Below are 18,891 nucleotides of genomic sequence, written 5' to 3' on the forward strand. Positions count from 1 at the left end.
GACAGGCTGCTGGTCTACCTCTCAACATCAATTTCCTCAACCATCAAATACCGATAATGCTTCCACTTAGCCGATGTCACAGGACATCAGGGATATCATTAAGAGGATGATGGTGATGATGATCGTTAATATTTACAGAACCTACTGTGTGCTGGGCTCCAAGCACTTGGGCATCTCCTCTGATCCTCACGTCACCCCTCTGGGACAGGCACTATTATTAACCCCATTTTACAGATGAGGGAACCTGGAAGGAATTGTGGCAGAATAGGTTTGGGGAAGGAGCAGGGCCTCAGGGCCAGGAAGGGAAATGGGGGTAGCAGGGTGGGGCTGGGACGAAAGAAGGGAGCCAGCAAGGGGGCCGTGAGCCAGCTTTCCATAGTTGAGAACCAGGCAGCTGGGGCTGGCTTTAGAGTTTCACTGCCTGGGAACTAATTCCTGCCAGAGGTGTGAGATGCAGATCTGCACTGGGTCACCCTGAACGTGAATTCCTGCCACATCCATTCCTAGTGTAGGGCTCTTAGTCAGGTTGCTGGATCTCTCTGAGCCTCAAATTACTCATCTTTGAAATGGGAATGGCAAAGTGACCTTTCCATTTACCGTGAAGATTCCATAAGGGATTGGATATAAAGTCCTCAGAGGGGTGCGTAGCAGGTATTTAATATATTTTCACTGAGATTTGTGTGAGATGGACTGAAGAGGCCCTCACATGGAACTGAATTAAAATACTTGCAGTTTTCCCTTCACGCCCTACACTCTCCCATTTCCCAGGCTTGGCCTCCATGGCTCCACATCCACAAGGCCTCTTCTCCCTCCCAACCCCAAGTGACAAATCTGACTCGCCCTTCAAGACGCAACTCAAATGGTGGCGTGACAGGAAAAAAGAGTCTGAAGTCAGACATCTTCAAAGTCCTTGGGAACACGACCCATGCTGTGTTTTCACCTTCATGTCCTCCTCCCTGAGAGTGCCGGGCACACAGTAGGTCTGCAGTAAGTGATGATGGTGTTACGAGCTCACGTTTCCTGAACACTTCCTCAGTGTAAAGCACCAGACAGGCACTTTACATGCGTTACTATATTGAAACCTCCCAACTATCCTATAACGTAGGTACAAGAAGGAAACTGAGGCTCAAACATGTAGGGGATTTGAGCAAGGGTTGGTTAAAGAGGAAACCAGGATCTGACCAGGATCTGAACTCAGATCTCTATCTCCCAAGGCACTGAGCCACTCTTTTTTTTTTTTTTTTGCGGTACACAGGCCTCTCACTGTTGAGGCCTCTCCCATTGCGGAGCACAGGCTCCGGACGCACAGGCTCAGCGGCCATGGCTCACGGGCCCAGCCGCTTCACGGCACGTGGGATCCTCCCAGACCGGGGCACAAACCCGTGTCCCCTGCATCGGCAGGCAGACTCTCAACCACTGCGCCACCAGGGAGGCCCACTGAGCCATTCTGAACAAAGAACTCAGCCCCAGAACCAACCCCATTGAAGGAGGGTATGTTCTGCCAGTGAACCCAGAGTTCCAGTGCTGCAGGCATCGTTGAGGGTGGGAGGAGTGTGCCCACAACTAGATAAGTTAGGGATGCTTAGTCCCATTTTCCAGATGAGGAAACTGAGGCACGGGGGACATTAAATGAGACGGTACAGCTGGTAAGGGAGAAAGCCCTGTTCCAGCCAGACCCAAAAGCCCTAGAAAAGTCCCCAAACCAAAGCAAGCTTCCATCGCAGCTGGTGTACCTCATCCCTGGTATATCTTCTCCTGAAAAATGCCTCTGATACCTTCTACTCAAAGCCCTACTTTTCAAAATATAAATTGCTTGATAGAAACTTCCTGAAGGCACAGACCTCCTGTTCTGGGGCTCCCCACTGTGTTACCTGTTCACATAAATCCAAAATCAGACAGAAGCCAAATCAGAGCTGTGGGAAGGAAGAAGGAAAAAATCTCTGCTCCATCATATTTGTGCTTCTCTGTAAAGTCTTTTCCAACTATTCTAAAATGTGTTACTTTGGTAATTGGAGAGAAAAAGTTTTTTTTTTTTAAAAAAAAAGAAGGAAGTTGCTGCTTCAGAGAAGTTCTGCTATTGATAATGATCCTTTCACCGGAAAACTGTTGGAATGTGAGGTTCACAGGTGCTCTGGACTGGCACATAGTAAATACTATATGAATGTTTCTTAAGTAAGTAAAACTCTGGGCCCTGACACTCCGTAAGCTGTGGGCTTTTGGGCATATCATTGCACTACTCTGAGCCTCAGTTCCTTCACCTGAAAAGTGGCGCAAATCATGGCTTCCTCATAGAGCTGTTGTGATAGTTGAAGTAAATCTGGGATGGTACGAGAATGTGCTCTGTGTGTGTGTCTGTGTGTGTGTGTGTGAACACGTTTGGCATAATATTACCAAAATGTATTGAGAAGATAAAGTATTTGAATGGACAATTCTCCAAAGAAGACATACAGAGGCCAATAAGCACATAAAAAGGTGCCCAATATCATTAGACATTAAGAAGTGAAAATCAAAGCCACAACAAGAGGGACTTCCCTGGTGGTCCAGTGGTTAGGACTCCGCACTTCCACGGCCGGGGGCATGGGTTTGATCCCTGATCAGGGAACTAAGATTCTGCATGCCGCGCAGAGAGGCCAAAAAAAACCCCCACAAGATTCACACATACTAGAATGGCTTTAATCAAAAAGAATGACAGGGCTTCCCTGGTGGCGCAGTGGTTGAGAGTCTGCCTGCCCATGCAGGGGACGTGGGTTCGTGCCCTGGTCCGGGAAGATCCTGCATGCCGTGGAGCGGCTGGGCCCGTGAGCCATGGCCGCTGAGCCTGCGCGTCCGGAGCCTGTGCTCCGCAACGGGAGAGGCCACAACAGTGAGAGGCCCGAGTGCCGCAAAAAAAAAAAAAAAAAAAAAAAGAATGACAATAACAAGTATTGGCCAGGACATGTAGAAATTGGAGCCCTCATATATTGCTGGTGGGAATGTAAATTGGTGCAGCAACGTTGGAAAACGGTTTGGGAGTTCCTCAAAAAGTTATACGCAGAGTTACCATATGACCTAGGAATTCCACTCCTAGATATATTCCCAAGAGAACTGATGTTTTCATAGCAGCATTATTCATAATAAGCAAAACTTGGAAACAACCCAAATGTCCATCAACTGATGACTGCTTAAATAAATATGGTATATCCATACAGAGGGATATTATTCAGTCATAAAAAGAAATGAAGGGGACTTCCCTGGTGGTCCAGTGGTTAAGAATCTGCCTTCCAATGCAGGGGATGTGGGTTTGATCCCTGCTTGGGGAACTAAGACTCTTACAAGCCGTTGGGCAACTAAGCCCACACGCACAACTAAAGATCCTGCATGCCGCAACAAAGATTCTGCATGCTGTGACTAAGACCCGAGGCAGGCAAATAAATAAATTAATTAAAACAAAACAAAGCAAAAAAGAAATGAAGTACTGATACCTGCTACAATGTTGTTGAGTCTTGAAAACATTATGCTAAGTGAAAGAAACCAGACACAAAAGGCTACATATTATATTATTACATTTATGTGAGGTGTCTAGAATAGGCAAACCTATAGAGACAGAAAGTTGATTAGTGTTGCCCGTGTGGGTCGGTTTCATTTTACAGATGAGGAAACTGAAGCTTAGAGAGGCTAAGTTCCACTATGCCCACCTATCTGTGTGACTTTGGACTGACTGGTGGCTTCACCTCCTAGAGGCTTCGTTTTCTCATCTATAAAATGGAGGTGATGACGAGCACCTGAAAGGGTGGTTGCACATCCTTCATATTTCTTAGTTCATTTTCCCTTCTCTCTGGCCTTTGGGTGGAAGCTGGTGGGGTTGAAGGGTTAAGGCTGCCATCTAGCGGTGAACTCCAGTACCTGCCCAAAGCCTGCGAGGCTATCTATTAGCCAGTTAACCCCCTATGGACTTAGGGAGGAGAAAAAGAATGTGAAAGATGCAGCCCCGCTGGGAAAGCCAGGGCTACCAGATTGGCCAAATTCTTTCCAGATGTTTCCAGACCCTGTAGATGTTTTTCACAGATGTTGAGTCTTGTGGGTCTCATTGGAGGAGGACAATCGGATTTAGGTCCCTGTAGAGGTGTCCAGAGGAGCTTGGGGAAGCACAACCTACAATTCATGGGATTATCAATTTATTCCCTCCTTTTCCCGAAGGAACTCTTTAGGGTTTTTAAAAAAGATTTATTTATTATTTATTTATTTATTTTTGGCTGCGTCGGGTCTTAGTTGCTTGCAGCACGCACGATCTCCGTTGATGCATGCGGGATATTTCGATGCTGCACGTGGGCTTCTCTCTAGTTGTGGCGGCGGGTTTTCTCTTCTCCAGTTGTGGTGCACAGGTTCCAGAGCGTGTGGGCTCTGTAGTTTGAGGCATGGGGGCTCTCTAGCTGAGGTGAGTGAGCTCAGTAGTTGTGGCACGCGGACTTAGTTGCCCCGTTGCAAGTGGGATCTTAGTTCCCTGACCAGGGATCGAACCCACGTCCCCTGCATTGTAAGGCGGATTCTTTACCACTGGACCACCAGGGAAGTCCCCCGAAGGGACTCTTTAAAACACACATTTGCTTATGGTCTTGCAAATAGTTCCCAGCATGGCCTGACCACCCCACCCCCTGCCAGCCCCTCTGATCTTCAGCATCCTTCACACAGGGACCTTAGGCTCTCATAAAACACACTTTTTCCGACAACCCCTCTGACCTCCCTGCTCTCCCTGTAAGCTCACGGTATTCTCTCTGCTTGGGATGCTTCTCTCCACCTCTTCTACCAGGAAAAAAAAGGTCTGCTCTCAGACACAAGTTTCTCAGATACACAGCTCATTGAGAATGCTGTATACCCCATATGCACGTGTGATCTCAAACAATGCTTAGTAAAAATGGGTGTATTTTCCATTGACAGATGAATGGATAAAGAGGATGTGGTACATATATACAACTGAATATTACTCCTCCATTAAAAAGAATGAAATAATGCCATTTGCAGCAACATGGGTGGACCTGGAGATTATCATACTAAGTGAAGTAAGTCAGACAAAGACAAATATAATATGATATTGCTTACATGTGGAATCTAAAAAAAAGATACACATGAACTTATTTACAAGACAGAAACAGACTCACAGACTTACAGAATGAACTTATGGTTACCAGGAAGGAAGGTGGTAACCAGGGGGTGGGATAGATTGGGAGTCTGGGACTGACATGTACACAGTGATATATTTAAAACAGATAACCAACAAGGACCTACTGTATAGCACAGGGAACGCTGCTCAATATTCTGTAATAACCTAAATGGGAAAAGAACTTGAAAAAGAATAGATACATGTATATGTAAAACTGAACCACTTTGCTATACACCTGAAACTAACACAACATTGTTAATTAACTATGCTCCAATATAAAATAAAAATTTTTTTTAAATGGGTGTATTTTAACTCTTTAGTTGAACAGAATTGAAGCCTGGGACAGCAAAATCAAGAATCCAGATCAATTATTAACATAAAAAAATAAGACTCAGAAGTATTTTGAAATAAGCAAGACATTCAGTCTTTGGAGTCCAAGTGGTATTGGCCACAGTATGAGTATGGGTGGTGATAGCTTACAGCATCCATTTCTCAGAAGCTGACTCTGATCCCTGCTCCCCACCTCCTGTTAGGAATCTCAATCTGTCATCATTTCATATTGTAATTGTTTTTCTGTTCTGTCTTTCCCCACCAGATTTAAGTCACTACTCGTCTTCTTTATCTTCACACCCCAGTATCCAGCCCAGTGCCCATCGTGGAATAGAAGCCCAAGAATTGCTTATTGAACTGAACTCAGTGAAAGATTTTTGGAATAGTTGAGAGGCCACTTGGCCACTGTGAGAAGCTCTGTGACTCTGCAAGCCAAAGAGGTCGCCAGGGTCAGAATTCTCAGGTATCTCCTACTCCTGGTTTATGGAGAGAGGAGAAGTATCCCTCTGCCCATCCCTCTGCCCCCATGATCATTCCTCCCCCAAAATGCAGATAAAAATGATGCGAATAGTGGTAAAGCAAGTATGTTCATACCCCAAATCCACTTCAGTTACAATGAAGTGGTACCACAGCCCTAAGAAGAAGGCACAATTAGCCCCATTTTACAGGTGAAAGAACTGAGGCCAGGAGTAGTTCAAGATATGCCTGAAGGCACACAGCTTAAGAAGTATCAGGGCACAGAATTTTATTTACTATGTGCCAGTCACTGTTCTTAAGGCTTATAAATAATCCTCATAACGTCCTTATGAAGTGTGTATTGTTATCACTCCCACTTTACATATGAAGAAACTGAGACTCAGAGAGTTTAGGTGCTTTTCCCAAGATCATAGGGCTGGTGATGGTGGAGCAGGTTTTGAGCCAGGCCAGCCTGGGTTCACCCTCTCAACCACTCTGCTACCTTTCCTTCCTTCTGGATATCGTCTGAAAGCCTTGGCTTCAGCATGTATAAGTAAGATAAGAACACCCACATCTCAGAGTGGCTGTGAGGATTAGATCTGCGTGTGGGCGTCTCGAACACACTAGATACCAAGGAAAAAGAGGTAATAATTTTTGTTCCTCTTTAGAACCGAAGCTGACAATTGCAGCAACTGGCCACCAGGGGGAAATCGTGCGCTGAAGACCTAATACCTTCCCAGGCCCTGGTTCCATGGTTAAGAATTCCGCTGAGACCTTACTTTCCCTGTGCCCAACCCTGTAATCAATGACATCTCACCAGTGCAGAACCTCACAGAACTAACCTTCTCGCAAAAGAAATAAGGTTTAGGCCTTAAACGCATCCAAGGCCCCTTTGACAACACCAGTTCTGGGAGGATGTATGTTGTGGGGAGCCCAGCTGTGTCCCATTTTGTGGTGGCAGTGGTGGGGGGTGGTGATTATCAGTAGTGCCCCTTCTGCTGGAGGCCGGGCTCCTGGAGCCACAGCTGCAGGGTGAAGGGTGGCAGGGAGGGCTTTGAAATTGTCTCCCTAGGGATTTCCATGGTTACAGATTGATGCCGGCAGACCACTAGGCTGGGTCCTTTATCTGTATTGTCTCGTGGGGAGACAATGGGCTTTAGGGATGGGGGGGCCCTCCATGCAGATCACTGCTGCAGCAGGGCCCTTGTGTGCCCTGCTCTGTGAATCTCCTGACCCCAGCTGCTGGGGCTGAGAGACTGGGGCATGGGGGTCAGCCTTGGCAATCACTCCTTGCTTTAGGGTACAACACTACTGCTGCAGAGACTTGGGAGAGGCCATCTTTCAGGCTCCAAGACAGCAAAGCTGCAGAGGCCACAGGGTGTTCAATAAAAAGCACACACTTTGGAGTCAGCCCTGATTATATCATGATTCTGACTTGGACAAGTTATTTTACCTGCCTGAGTCTCAGTTTCCTCATCTGGAAAGTGGGGGCAGCACCTGCTTTATAAAATTACTGTGAGGAAGCATTAAGCACAAAGCCTGGTGTCAAGATGCTCAGAGAGGACCTGAGCTCAGACGGGCTCATAGCATATCCGGGTCATAGGACCAGCTCTGTCACTCACTCTGTGGCTTTAACCAAGGCCCTTCTCCTCTCTGGGCCCTAGCTGCCCCATGTGTGACTTGGGGACTTTGAAAGGTTTGTCAAGGATGAGATGAAATGATGATAAGAAAATGCTTGGAAAGATAGAAATCAAACCCTGAACACACAACTCTGCCTCCCAGGACTTAAAGGAACTTGTAATATACAGCACATGATCATAGGGGGCATGTGGCACTTGGGTGAGTTGAATCTTTGGAGCTACGGCAGAAAAGGGAGATTATTTAGGAGGCGGGACATGCAGGGTCTCAGAATCAGGGAGTTATTCCAGAAAGATCTGCCACCCTGATTAACAAAAGAAACAAAAGCACAGAGAGGGAATTCCCTGGCGGTCCAGTGGTTAGGACTCCCTGCTTTTCATTACTGAGGACGCGGGTTTGATCCCCAGTGGGGGAACTAAGATCCCACAAGCCTCAGGGAACAGCCAAAAAAAAAAAAAGAAAAAAAGCACAGAGAACTGAAGGGACTCAGCTCTCTGCCACCCAGTTTAATCACCTTGTCCTGTCACCAGCTTCTTCTCCAAGGAAAGGGTGTGTCTAGGTGGAGAGGAAAGGAAGGAGTAAGGGAAAGTTATTGTCACTTATGGGACACGTTTAAATGAGGTTAAGTTGATCGTTAGCCCCATTTTATAGATAAGGAAACTAAAGATGGCTATTATGGTTATTCAACTGGATTGGCCAGCCAATGTATAAGACCCCAAAATAAAAATAATTTGCCTGCAGAATGGAAGACAGAACTTGCTGAAGGGAGAAGTAAAACAATCCCTTCACCTTTAAATAATCAGCAGAGGGACTTCCCTGGTGGCGCAGTGGATGGGACTCTGCGCTCCCAATGCAAGGAGCCCGAATTCGATCCCTGGTCAGGGAACGAGATCCTACCTGCATGATGCAACTAAGAGTTCGCATGCTGCAACTAAGGAGCCCACGTGCTGCAACTAAAGAGCCCACCTGCCACAACTAAGACCCGGTGCAACCAAATAAATACATATTTTTAAAATAAATAAATAATCAGCAGAGGGAATCAAAAACTTTTAAATGTCTATCACTCATCCTTCCATTAAGATGCACTTAGCCCAGAGTCTTGCACACAGTAAGTATTCAGGAAATGAAAGTTCTTATCACCACTACTGTTTTTATTAAGTTTACTGCTACACATTCAATGCAGGGGATACAAAGGTAAATAAAACTCCCTCCTGTCTTTGAGGAATTCAGCCTAGTGAGAGGGAAAGGAAGGGTGCAAAAAATAATTTCTTACACCTGCTGGACTTTACAATGTACAAACCACTTTTACATGCACCATCTCACTGAATTCTCAAAACAATCTCATGAGGAAGGCATTTTTCCCATTTTAGAGATAAGGAAACTGAGGTTCAGTGGGCTCCAATGACTTGCCCAGACATTGTAAAATATGAATAAAAAAGGAAAGAAGATAGTTTTAGGAGGAAAACCACCTTTATTGGATTAACAGATGTGTTTAAAAAGCAATAAAGTGTATTAATTATATAAGGTACAAAGACCATAATCCTGTTTTATTAAAGAATATAAAAAAGATACCTCTTACTGAGTTAAAAAACCAGCCAGGCTTTGAAGAACTCTCACTTATGGAGCAATGACTACGTGCCAGGCACTTTTTGTGCATTTCTCTAATCCTCACAGCAGCCCTGAAAGGTAGAAACGGTTAGCCCCCCTTCACAGATGAGAAGCCAAAGCTCAGAGAGGTGAAGCTAGTGCACAGCAAGGAGGGGAGAGAACGAGGACTGAGACCTGGGCTCTGATACTCAGGTTACCAGCTAGAGCCAGGGCTTCCTCCCAGGTCAGTTTTGCCAAGGAAATCTCCTGCTGAGGGGTGAGCACAGCTTCTTGTCTCCCTACACAGAGCACAGTGAGTGGGAGGGAGGTGCAGGCAGCTCTCCAAGGTAAGAGGAAGCAGCACAGCACAGCACGGCCTTCTTCACAGTGTGTGTGCGTGTGTCTTCATGTATGTGTGTGTGTACACGCACATGTGTGGCTGTGTGTGAAATTGGCTGGGCTCTGGGTCTCACAAAACCATATTACTTATCTGTACTTCTTCCTGAAATGTCAATTTTATTTTTTAAAAATTGAGACATTACGATTCTATATACAAGCACAGATGGCTATAGAATGTATGAGAACACACTGCACATGGTATGCTAAGATAAGGAATGATAGCTAGCATTTGGGGGGGTTCCTATTACGTGTCAAGCATTAGACTGAGAGTGCTATGTGTTAACTAATTTAATCCTCACAAAGTAGGGACTTTTATTATCCCCATTTTATAGGTGCAGACACTGAGGATGAAGGAAGCTAAGGAATTTGTCCAAGTTCACACTGCTTGTGGGGGACTGCAGGCACTCATAGGCATTTCAGTAGCCAAATATTGTATGTTCAATTGAAAGTTTACTAAAAGATTCACAGGGACTTCCCTGGCGGTCCGGTGGTTAAAACTCCATGCTTCCAAGGCAGGGGGGTGCGGGTTAGATCCCTGGTCAGGGAACTAAGATCCCACATGCTGCGTGGCAGGGCCAAAAAAAAAAAAAAAATCCAAAAAGATTCACAGATGAGGATGATGACGAAGAAGCAGGTGGGTCCTGCCCCACTAGATCTTGATAAAATTATAAGGGCTGCCAAGTTCAAGCATCTCATCTGTGCCAGGTACTCTATCTCTGCTGTCTTATTTAATTCCTACAACAACCCTAGGAAAGAGGTACTATTGGGAGTTTCAGATGAAAAACTGAGGCTCAGAGAGGTGGTCACACAGCTAAGACGTGGCAGAGACAGGTCTGTCTGATCACAGATCTCCTGCCACGTTCGGCCTCCAGGTCCTCTGGCCTCTGGGTCATGTCCTTCCTACCCCAAACCCCACACCCCCATTCTATTCTAAAAAGGGGTGCTTTCATGAGTAAGCTGGGCCTGGGTCTAAAGCTCTGTCCTTCCACCAGCTGAAAACACATTTGTCATGAAATAATTACAAATCCCAATAATGAGAAAGTAGTAGCTGGGCATGGACTGGGAGTGTGAAGATCTGGTTTTTAATCTCTAGGTCTGTGAGGGGGCCTTTCCCTATGACATTGGATGAGTTGCTTACCCCCTCTGGGACTCCAGTTTCTCCATCTGTGAAACGGGACTATTCCTAACTCCATCTGTGACTTACTGAGTGCCTCCATGTGCTGGCAGGCTTCTCAGTGCTTTACCTTTAGTTCCTCACTAAATACTCAGCAGGACTCTGTGGTGGCTCTGTGCTGGTTCTCTGAGGTTCAGAGAAGTAAAGGAGCTTGTCCAAGGTGGCAGAGCCTGGGAGTGGAGATGCTGGACTGCAGCCCTGCTTTTTAAGCCCCTGCACTATTCCTCAAGGCACCAAGCTGTCCTGCTGATCAGATACTCCTGTGGATGTGTGAAAGGCCTCTGAAGAACACACATGCTAGACAGGCAGTGCTGAGATGCTGGGATTGGATTATGCCAACAATACTGCCACCCGGAAAGATGAGGAATCTGACAACCATACCCAGCAAGCTCTGCGGATGGCATCACCCAGGGCCTACCAAGTGCCAGGCGCTTTACATATGTTGTCTGCTTTAAACATCACAGCAGCCATCTAAGGCTCTGAGAGGATAAATAACTTACCTGTGATGGCATAGCTAATACGTGACAAAGCTAGGATTTCAGCCAGCATCTGTCTGATTCCCAAACTCACAGAAAGTACGGGAGGGCTGTGGGGTCTGGCTGAGGCCAATTCTGTGTGACCATTGGTTTGTACAAAGTTAAAAGAACTGCAGGGAATTCCCTGGCGGTCCAGTGGCTAGGACTCGGCGCTTTCACTGCTGTGGCTCGGGTTCAGTCCCTGGCTAGGGAACTAAGATCCTGCAAGCCGTGCGGCACGACCAAAAAAATATATAAAATTAAATAAAATTAAAAACTGCAGACATCAACACGACTGGATGTGGAAGCTATGTCGGAGACCTGGGCCCTGACACTTACTCCAGGGACCTTTGGCAGATCCCTTAATATCTGTGAGCCTCACAGGGGTGAAATGGAGGCAGTGCTCCGGTCTCACATTACCACATAGACTAAAATGCTGTGTACTAGTGAATGGCCTCTTTTGAACACTTTCTTGCTGCTGTCTTTGAATGTGGAGTCAAACTTTTCGAGGGAAATGTGATGGACAGGAGTCAGGACCAACATTTAGGTCCCTCAGGGCCCACCTGGATGAACCCTGGATGGAAGCTGGGATCAATCCTTCATGCATCTGGACCCAATGCAAGAACTGCCAGGGGCCCTGGTGGGGAAGAGACGTGTGTGAGCGGTGGTGGAGGGGACTGTCTTGACGGTCCCTAAGTACTTGTCTCCTCCCCCCAGAACCTATAGTGGCCGAGTACCCAGTGTCTTGAAATCTTTTCTTTTTTTTTTTAAATGCTAAAAATGGCATAGGCTGGAAACAAAACCAGGTTCAGGAAGAACCTGGATCGGTGAGCGGGCAGGTTATTCTGGGGAGTCTGCCTTGGGTACCCCCATTGCCACACAACACACACTTTTAGCCCCAAACTGACCAACGGCCAGCTGGCCAGCGACCACCTCGACTTAGGGTAATGAGTTCCATATGCTTCCATAAGAACCCAGCTGAGCTCTTCCCCAGCAGTTCTTAAAAAGTGTTCTCTCTCCTCCCTGGCTTCACTTGGCCACCCTTGTTTCATTTGCTCCTAATGAGGGCGCGAGGGAGGGGGCTGGGTGGCAATGACAAGGAGACAATGCTTTAGGGAGTCACCATTCCCTGACTTCACATTTCCACATCCTCATGTGGGGGTCTGCGCAGTCCACCAGCCCCCGGCAGTCCCTCTGTGAGAGCTGTGTGATCCCTGAAGCCTCTCAGGGCCTCAGCTGCCCCACCTCTAAAGTGGGAGTAACAATCCTTGCTCTGGGGAGGCAGAGTATCACACGAAGTTTCCTAGATACAAAGTTAGGAGGCATGGGTTCGAGTCCTGTCTTTTTTTTTTGGCCAAGCTTGCAGGATATTAGTTCCCCCACCAGGGATTGAACCTGGGTCATGGTAGTGAAAGTGCTGAGTCCTAACCACTGGACCGCCAGGGAATTCCGTCAAGTTCTGTCTTGACCACGAGTTTGCTGTGTGTCCCTGAGCAGGCTCCTTCCCCTCTTGGGCCACATGTGTGACCTCTAAGGGTCCTTCCATCCCTGACAGCCTTTAGGTTTATGAACAAATGACAGAAAGGTACAGGGAAGAGCATCAACTTACCCGTTAAACATGGGTGGCTCCAAGGCCGGATCCCTTGGAAGCCCAAGGCCTCCCTGCCATGGCCAGTGTTACTGCCAGTCTGACCACGGTCTGGCCCGAGGAGGGTTTTGCCTCCAGGCTCTGGGACAAGGTAGGAGCAGGGTGGCATTGAGGACAGGTAGTGTCCCAGTTGGAAGGGCAGCTCCACAGCCTGGGTGATGCAGGGAGAGGCTATGGTCAGCCCCCAGCCATAGAGGGATATGAATCCGAGTTCAGAGAGCTACAGCGCCCCCTTCCCCTTATCTGGCTTACCAAAGGCAACCCCTAAATCCTGGTCTCTGGGTGACCTACTACCCTGATCCACACTGTCCACTGATTCTACCCAAAGACTGACTCACTAGCCTTGGCCGATGATGCTATTCAGACTAACCCTCACACCCTGTCTATTAAGTCCAGCCACAGACTGACGGCTGCCAACTTCTACCCACACTATCTCCAAACCTTGCCAGTCTGGCTGAACCCCAATTCTGGCCACACTCTGACCCCTCACTCTACTTTCAGACTGACCCTTGATTTCGGTCACAAAGTGACCCCCTGACCTTGCCACTGACTGACCCTTAACAGCAGAAATAATCAGAGAACAATTAAATGCTAAACTCCAAGTGAAATAGACAGGGAGGAGAGTCGGGCGGGGTGGGGAGGGAGACCGGGCGGAGGGCAGAGGCTGGGCGGAGGGCAGAGGCTTGGCGGAGGGCACAGGCTTCCCGGAGGACCCTGGTGGGCCTGGGGCCACACTCGGAAGGTCGGAGAGGCCTTGTGCGGGGCACGTCGCAGGCGCTCGAGGAATGCGAGTTGCCTGAAAGAATGAAGGAAGGAAGGAACGGGGTGCGATCCAGGGCGGCAGCCCGGCCCGGGCAAAGCTGCCGAGGCAGGAAGCGGGGTGGGGGCGCGCCGAGGCTGCAGCGGCCCAAGCGCAGCTGGGGGCAGCGGGAGAGCAGTCGGGTCAGCAACTCCGCTGGGTGGGGGGCCCCCCAGGCCGGGAGGCTGGGAACCGGGAGGCCGCGCTGCTGGCAGAGTGGCTGGGGCGCCGCGAGGCTCCGGATGGGCTGGGAGCCCCGCCCGCAGGCTGCGGAGGGAGCCGGAGCCAGAGCGGAGCCAGCGCTCAGACATCCGGGCGCCAGCGAACACCTGCGAGCGGCCCCCAGGGCCCGCGGGGGGAGCGCGGGTCGTCGGGCTGGGGGCGGGGCCAGCTAGGCTCCGCCCAGCCGGGCTCTGGGCCACGTGGGCCGAGGCTCCGCCCCTGCCCCGGCGCAGAGAAGAGGCTGCGGGGAACGCCTCTCCCAGTGGAGCAGGGAGCGGGCAGAGCGGACCCGGAGGCGCAGTTCTGCGAGAAAGAGAGAGCGAAAGGAGGATTTAGGATGTAGCCTGGGGAATGGATAAGAGTGGTAGCCGTGAGAGGTGATGAGACCGGGAAGACAGATAATTAACGGTTGTCCGGCACATCCACAGCTAAGGAGAGCTGTAACTGGCCTTCTCGGAAAGGGCACCGTCTCCGGTGTCACAGGCATGAATTTGAATCCCTGCTTTGTTACTTAGGAGCCGTGTGGCCACGGGCAAGTTACTTCGCCTGTTCTGAACCTGTTTTTTTATTTACACAGTAAGAATCTCTTCCAAAAGTCCGTTTGTCAGAGCTGATGCAATAGTGAACTGTAAGACTCAGTTAATAGTGAATCTTGTATTTTCAGGGAGCCTGGTAGACGCTTTACGCATGTTATTTTTAATCCGAACCACACACGTGCAAAGGGAGTACCATCATCCCATTTCACAAATAAGAGGGAGACCTGGGGCGGGCTTATGTCTTTCATTCAGCAAGCACTTACTGGGGACCAAATATGTGCCAGGTAAAGGGAATGGTGAGGGGAAAAAATTGGCCTGAAGTAGAAGTAAGAACATGGACTTCGAAGCTAGATGGTGCTGGATGGTGGCTTGCTGTGGCACTTCCTTGCTTTGTGACCTGGATCAAGTTAATCAGCCTCTCTGAATCTGTTTCCTCTGTAAAATGGGAATAATGATACCCACTTTGCTAGGTTGTGGTGAGGATTAGAAAAAATTAAGATAAAATAGAGCCTGGCACCTGGTAGGCATTTGATAGGTGTTTATGACAGAAGACAACTATCCTCTCTGAGTTTTCTCACCTAGGGCCAAATTGCTTTCACTCCCTAATGACTAATGAATTGGTGTGCTGGTTTCGGCTTTTGTCCCAGCCACCTGACCAGCTCAGTCTTGGAGGACCTTACAGGCAATTTCCTTGGAATTAGCTTAATAATACCTTGTAGGTGTGTGATGCATTTCAAAGAACTTTCCCACCATTATCTCTGTCCAGGGAGGCAGCAGTACAAGAACGACCAGCTGCTGAGCAAGGGAGGAGAGAGGCTTTGAGAGGTGAGGTGTCTTGCTCAAGCTCACATGGCAGATGAGCGATTCAGCTCTTCCCAGCCTTCCACAGTCCCACAACTTCCAAGCAGGAAGCAGCATACTGTGGCAGAAAGGGCACAGGACGTTGAGTTCAGTGCCTGGCTTTACTGCAATTAATGGTGTAATGTGGGGCCGGGTGCCTCAGAACTGTTTTCTCAATATCAGCAGTCTCATACAGATGTGGAAACTGAGGCTGAAGAGACGCAGTTGCTAGCTTGCAGTCCAACTGCTAGTATGTAGCAGACAAGGATTTGCACCCTTGTGTGGCTGACTCCAGAGCCAGCAGAGGACACCGAACAAATGATCCAAGGTAGACCCAGCCTGGGTCTTGTACTTACTTGGTTTGAAGCAAGAGTTCCTCACATGGGGTGTGAGGGCTTCCCAGGGCATTGGAGGTATGCTATTGCTCGGCAAAGTTTGTGTGTGTATCTTCTGAAGAGAGCATTCATACCTTACATCAGATCATCGGAGAAGACCAGGAAACAGGTTAAGAACATTGGTCAGCTAGGAGGGTGATTTGCAGAGACAAAGGTTGCCTCCTCTCCACATGCCCCTGTTCGCCCCTGAAAGCTCACCAGGGTTAAGGCATGAAGGTGGGTGATGACGTGACCTGTTTGTTATGAAATATTGAAGTAACTCATGCCAGTGGCCAACACACATGTGAGATCATATCATAAACAGGAGTCTAGAGAGGCCAGGTGCCTGGTGGAACCCACCTGGGGAAGTGCCAGGTGGGGGCAAAGGTGGCATGGTTTGGGAGTCTTGCCCTCTGCCTGACTCTCAGGCCTGGCTCCATGGAATAGCCAGTCTCAGACCCTGCTCCCATCCACTACTGTCATAGTCACTGTAGTTAAGGTTAAAATCCCATCTCTGCCTCTCAAGGGGTTGTGTGAACCTGGCTCCAACCCATTATCCATGAGTCTCAATTTTCCATTTCTGAAATAGGGCTAAAGATGCTTACAGAATAGGCTCCCAATGGAGATGTTAATGAGAAGGATATACCAGAAATAAGGGCTGTAGGGCCTCTTCCTCAAATTCCCAGTCTAGGCTCAGAGTCTTCAACTACCTGCTGGTAGAGGGATTTGTTCCCATATTTCCCAACCAGCACCAAAATCCTTCTGATCAGAGTGGCTGAGGATTTGAGGGAAGAGACCCCTCTCCTATTTTCTCCAACTTTGAAAGCCCAAGAGAAAATTAAAACAGAGAACATGAAGAGGGAAATGAAACCAAGCCCAATGATCCATTTATTCAATTCTGAAATGGGTCTATCAACCACCAACCCTTCCTGGGCACCAGGTGAGGCTTCTCTTCCACATCCCCTGCTAGAAAGATATCATGAATAATTAATGGCATTGAAGAAGACAGCCATCTGCTAGTTAGCAAAACAGCTCTCAAAGTACCTAACAACTGAGACTCAGGAGACCCGATTTCTATCCTGAGCCCCCAACTTGCTGGGTGAGCTTGTGCCAGTCACTTCCCTTCTCCAGTCTTCCCTCACTTGTTAAATGAGACAGGACAAGGCTCTTCTTTGCACCCAATGGATGTGGGGCTCCCCCCCTCCCCCAGCCTTAGCTGGGTATTCTCCCATCTCCCTTTTAAGGGAATAAGCAAGTTTGCTTTCCCCAAGCTCCAAGACATTAATTTAGTCCCCCTAAATTCAGTCTTGTGCGAAAGTGTTAGCATTAAGGAATCAAATTACATACACAAGTGTTTAAAAACCGTTTATTATGCAAAATGTTAACTTTTATAAAAAGTTTAATATACATCGCATGGTTACAGAAAGTCACCTTCCTGCAAAAAAGGTACAAAAGCTAAATACTCTATTATAGAGTTCATAATCAGGGCAACAGAGCCGTTCTCCAAGGAGACCAGAAGACCAGCTCTACCGCTGCCTTGCCAGAGTTTGGAGAGCAGCCAGCCCCGCCCCCCATACACCTCCACACACTGAAAGACAGTCTTTAAACTTGGGGGTGGGGTGAGGGCTGGGGGAGGTTGCCCAGCTGGTGCCCAGAGCTAGCTCTGGCTCTTTAGGCCACCCAAGTTCACAGTCCTTCGCTCCCGGGCGCAGGTCCAGCCTCGAGGCAGGGGTTTGGGGAAGTCAAGTGGGCAGGGCGAGGTTGGGGCCCATCCATGCCCTCGGGCTTCCGGCCGTAGAGGGTCCCGGGTCCCAGGCGGAACGGGCGCCAGCACCTGCGTTCTGGGCGGGGGAGGAAAGAAGACCAGGGAGCCGTCAGTTTCCGCCGAGCGCGCCGAGGCGGGGGCCGGCCGCAGACTGGCCGGCGCCAAGGAGGAAACTTGGTCTCTACCTCCAGCTGATAACTCCGCGCCCCACGCTGCCCCCACCCAGTTGGCGCCAAAGGACCACAGGCGGAGCTTGCACCATCCCTCCCTCTTGGAATTAACACTAGCTGGGAGGGGGCTGAAGAAAACACGGATCCTTTAAGGACTCCAAGCTACAAACAGACTGGCTATTTTATTTAGTCGGACCCGCGCCTACTTTCTCGCGTCTTTGGCCACTAGGGAAGGCAGGGACACCGTGTGTTTAAGGTTGAAACGAACACTGGATGGGAACTGGTTCCGTCATTCATTTGATGTGACCACGGGCAAGTCACTTGCACCTCTCTGGACTCGGTTTCCCTAAACCGAGGGGGCGCGGTAATCCCTTAAAAGGCCTACCAACTCTAGGATTTGCCATTTAAGCACCAGCTGCCCTCCCTTCCCCGCCCCCGGGAGAAGGCGTGGATACTCACCTGGAGGCGCCAGGACGTCCAGGTCAGTGGCAGAAGCTCCTCTGGTCGTTGGAGATCACAAGTTCCGGAGCAAGCTCGGCTGTCTGAGAGAAGGAAAACGGGAGAGTTATGCACGGCGCTAGGAAGTTCTAAGGGTCCCGCAGCATCCCTGCCCTGGAGCTCAGCCCCGCCCCTGCTCCAAGCACGCCCACGCGCACCTGGATGGGAAGATGCGGGCCGTCTGGGGGTCCAGGAGCGGGCTCGGCCAGGACCACCTGAAGGTCGAGGATGTAGTCGATGACGCGCTGCAGGATTTCCACCTGGCTAAGCTGAGTGCCTCGCGGGACTCCGGGTACCAGTTCCCGCAGACGCGAGTAGCAGTGGTTCATGTCGTCAAGCAGGCTCAGCGGCTCCTCAGCTGCCGGGCTCTTGCCGCGGCCCCGCGCGATGGCTAGGCTGCGTTCCGACAGGCAGCACACCGCCTCGTAGCAGCCGCGCACCGGGCTCAGCGCCTTCATATTGAGGAATGAGGTTGGAAGTGCCGAAAGAAGAAAAAAAGCCAAAGAACCCCTTGAGCAGCTAGCAACGCGCGCACTCTCACGGAGGACCGCAGTTATAGAGCCCGCCTGGAAGGCGCGCCCCTTTATGCAAAACAGCCCGCCTTGGCCCCGCCTCCGTCGACCCTGGGCGTTCACAGCCCGGGTAAATTGCAAACAGGCTTCCTCTGGCGGGTCTGACGCCGAATACCGCGGAGCCGCGGATTCAAAGAATGAGGAAGCGCTGATACAGAGGAGAGGCGGGCCTCTTTGCCAGAAAGCATTTAAAAAATCACTTAAAACCATTAACTTTAAGAATTTGCCTTT

At 49.3% G+C, this 18,891-nt stretch overlaps 1 protein-coding gene across 1 annotated transcript; it reads right to left on the reverse strand.

Moving 5' to 3' along the window:
- Window positions 1-17,007: 17,007 nt before the first annotated feature.
- ID3 (inhibitor of DNA binding 3) lies at window positions 17,008-18,680 on the reverse strand. Its single transcript, XM_067723823.1, has 3 exons — window positions 18,247-18,680; window positions 18,050-18,132; window positions 17,008-17,496 (listed from the first exon to the last, which is right to left on the reverse strand). Exons 1-2 carry the CDS (start codon window positions 18,544-18,546, stop codon window positions 18,073-18,075), a joined length of 360 nt encoding a protein of 119 aa, XP_067579924.1. The 5' UTR covers window positions 18,547-18,680; the 3' UTR covers window positions 17,008-17,496; window positions 18,050-18,072.
- Between the last annotated feature and the right edge of the window lie 211 nt (window positions 18,681-18,891).

This window comes from Pseudorca crassidens, chromosome 2, assembly GCF_039906515.1.
Source record: "Pseudorca crassidens isolate mPseCra1 chromosome 2, mPseCra1.hap1, whole genome shotgun sequence".
Classification (NCBI taxonomy): Eukaryota; Metazoa; Chordata; class Mammalia; order Artiodactyla; family Delphinidae; genus Pseudorca; species Pseudorca crassidens.

What these genes read in the sequence shown, in the direction of transcription:
- ID3 (XM_067723823.1), bottom strand. Translation starts at nt 18,546, where the DNA reads ATGAAGGCGCTGAGCCCGGTGCGCGGCTGCTACGAGGCGGTGTGCTGC. An exon ending in GCCCGCATCTTCCCATCCAG is followed by an intron (nt 18,133 to 18,246) that starts GTGCGCGTGGGC and finishes TCCTTCTCTCAG; the next exon opens with ACAGCCGAGCTTGCTCCGGA.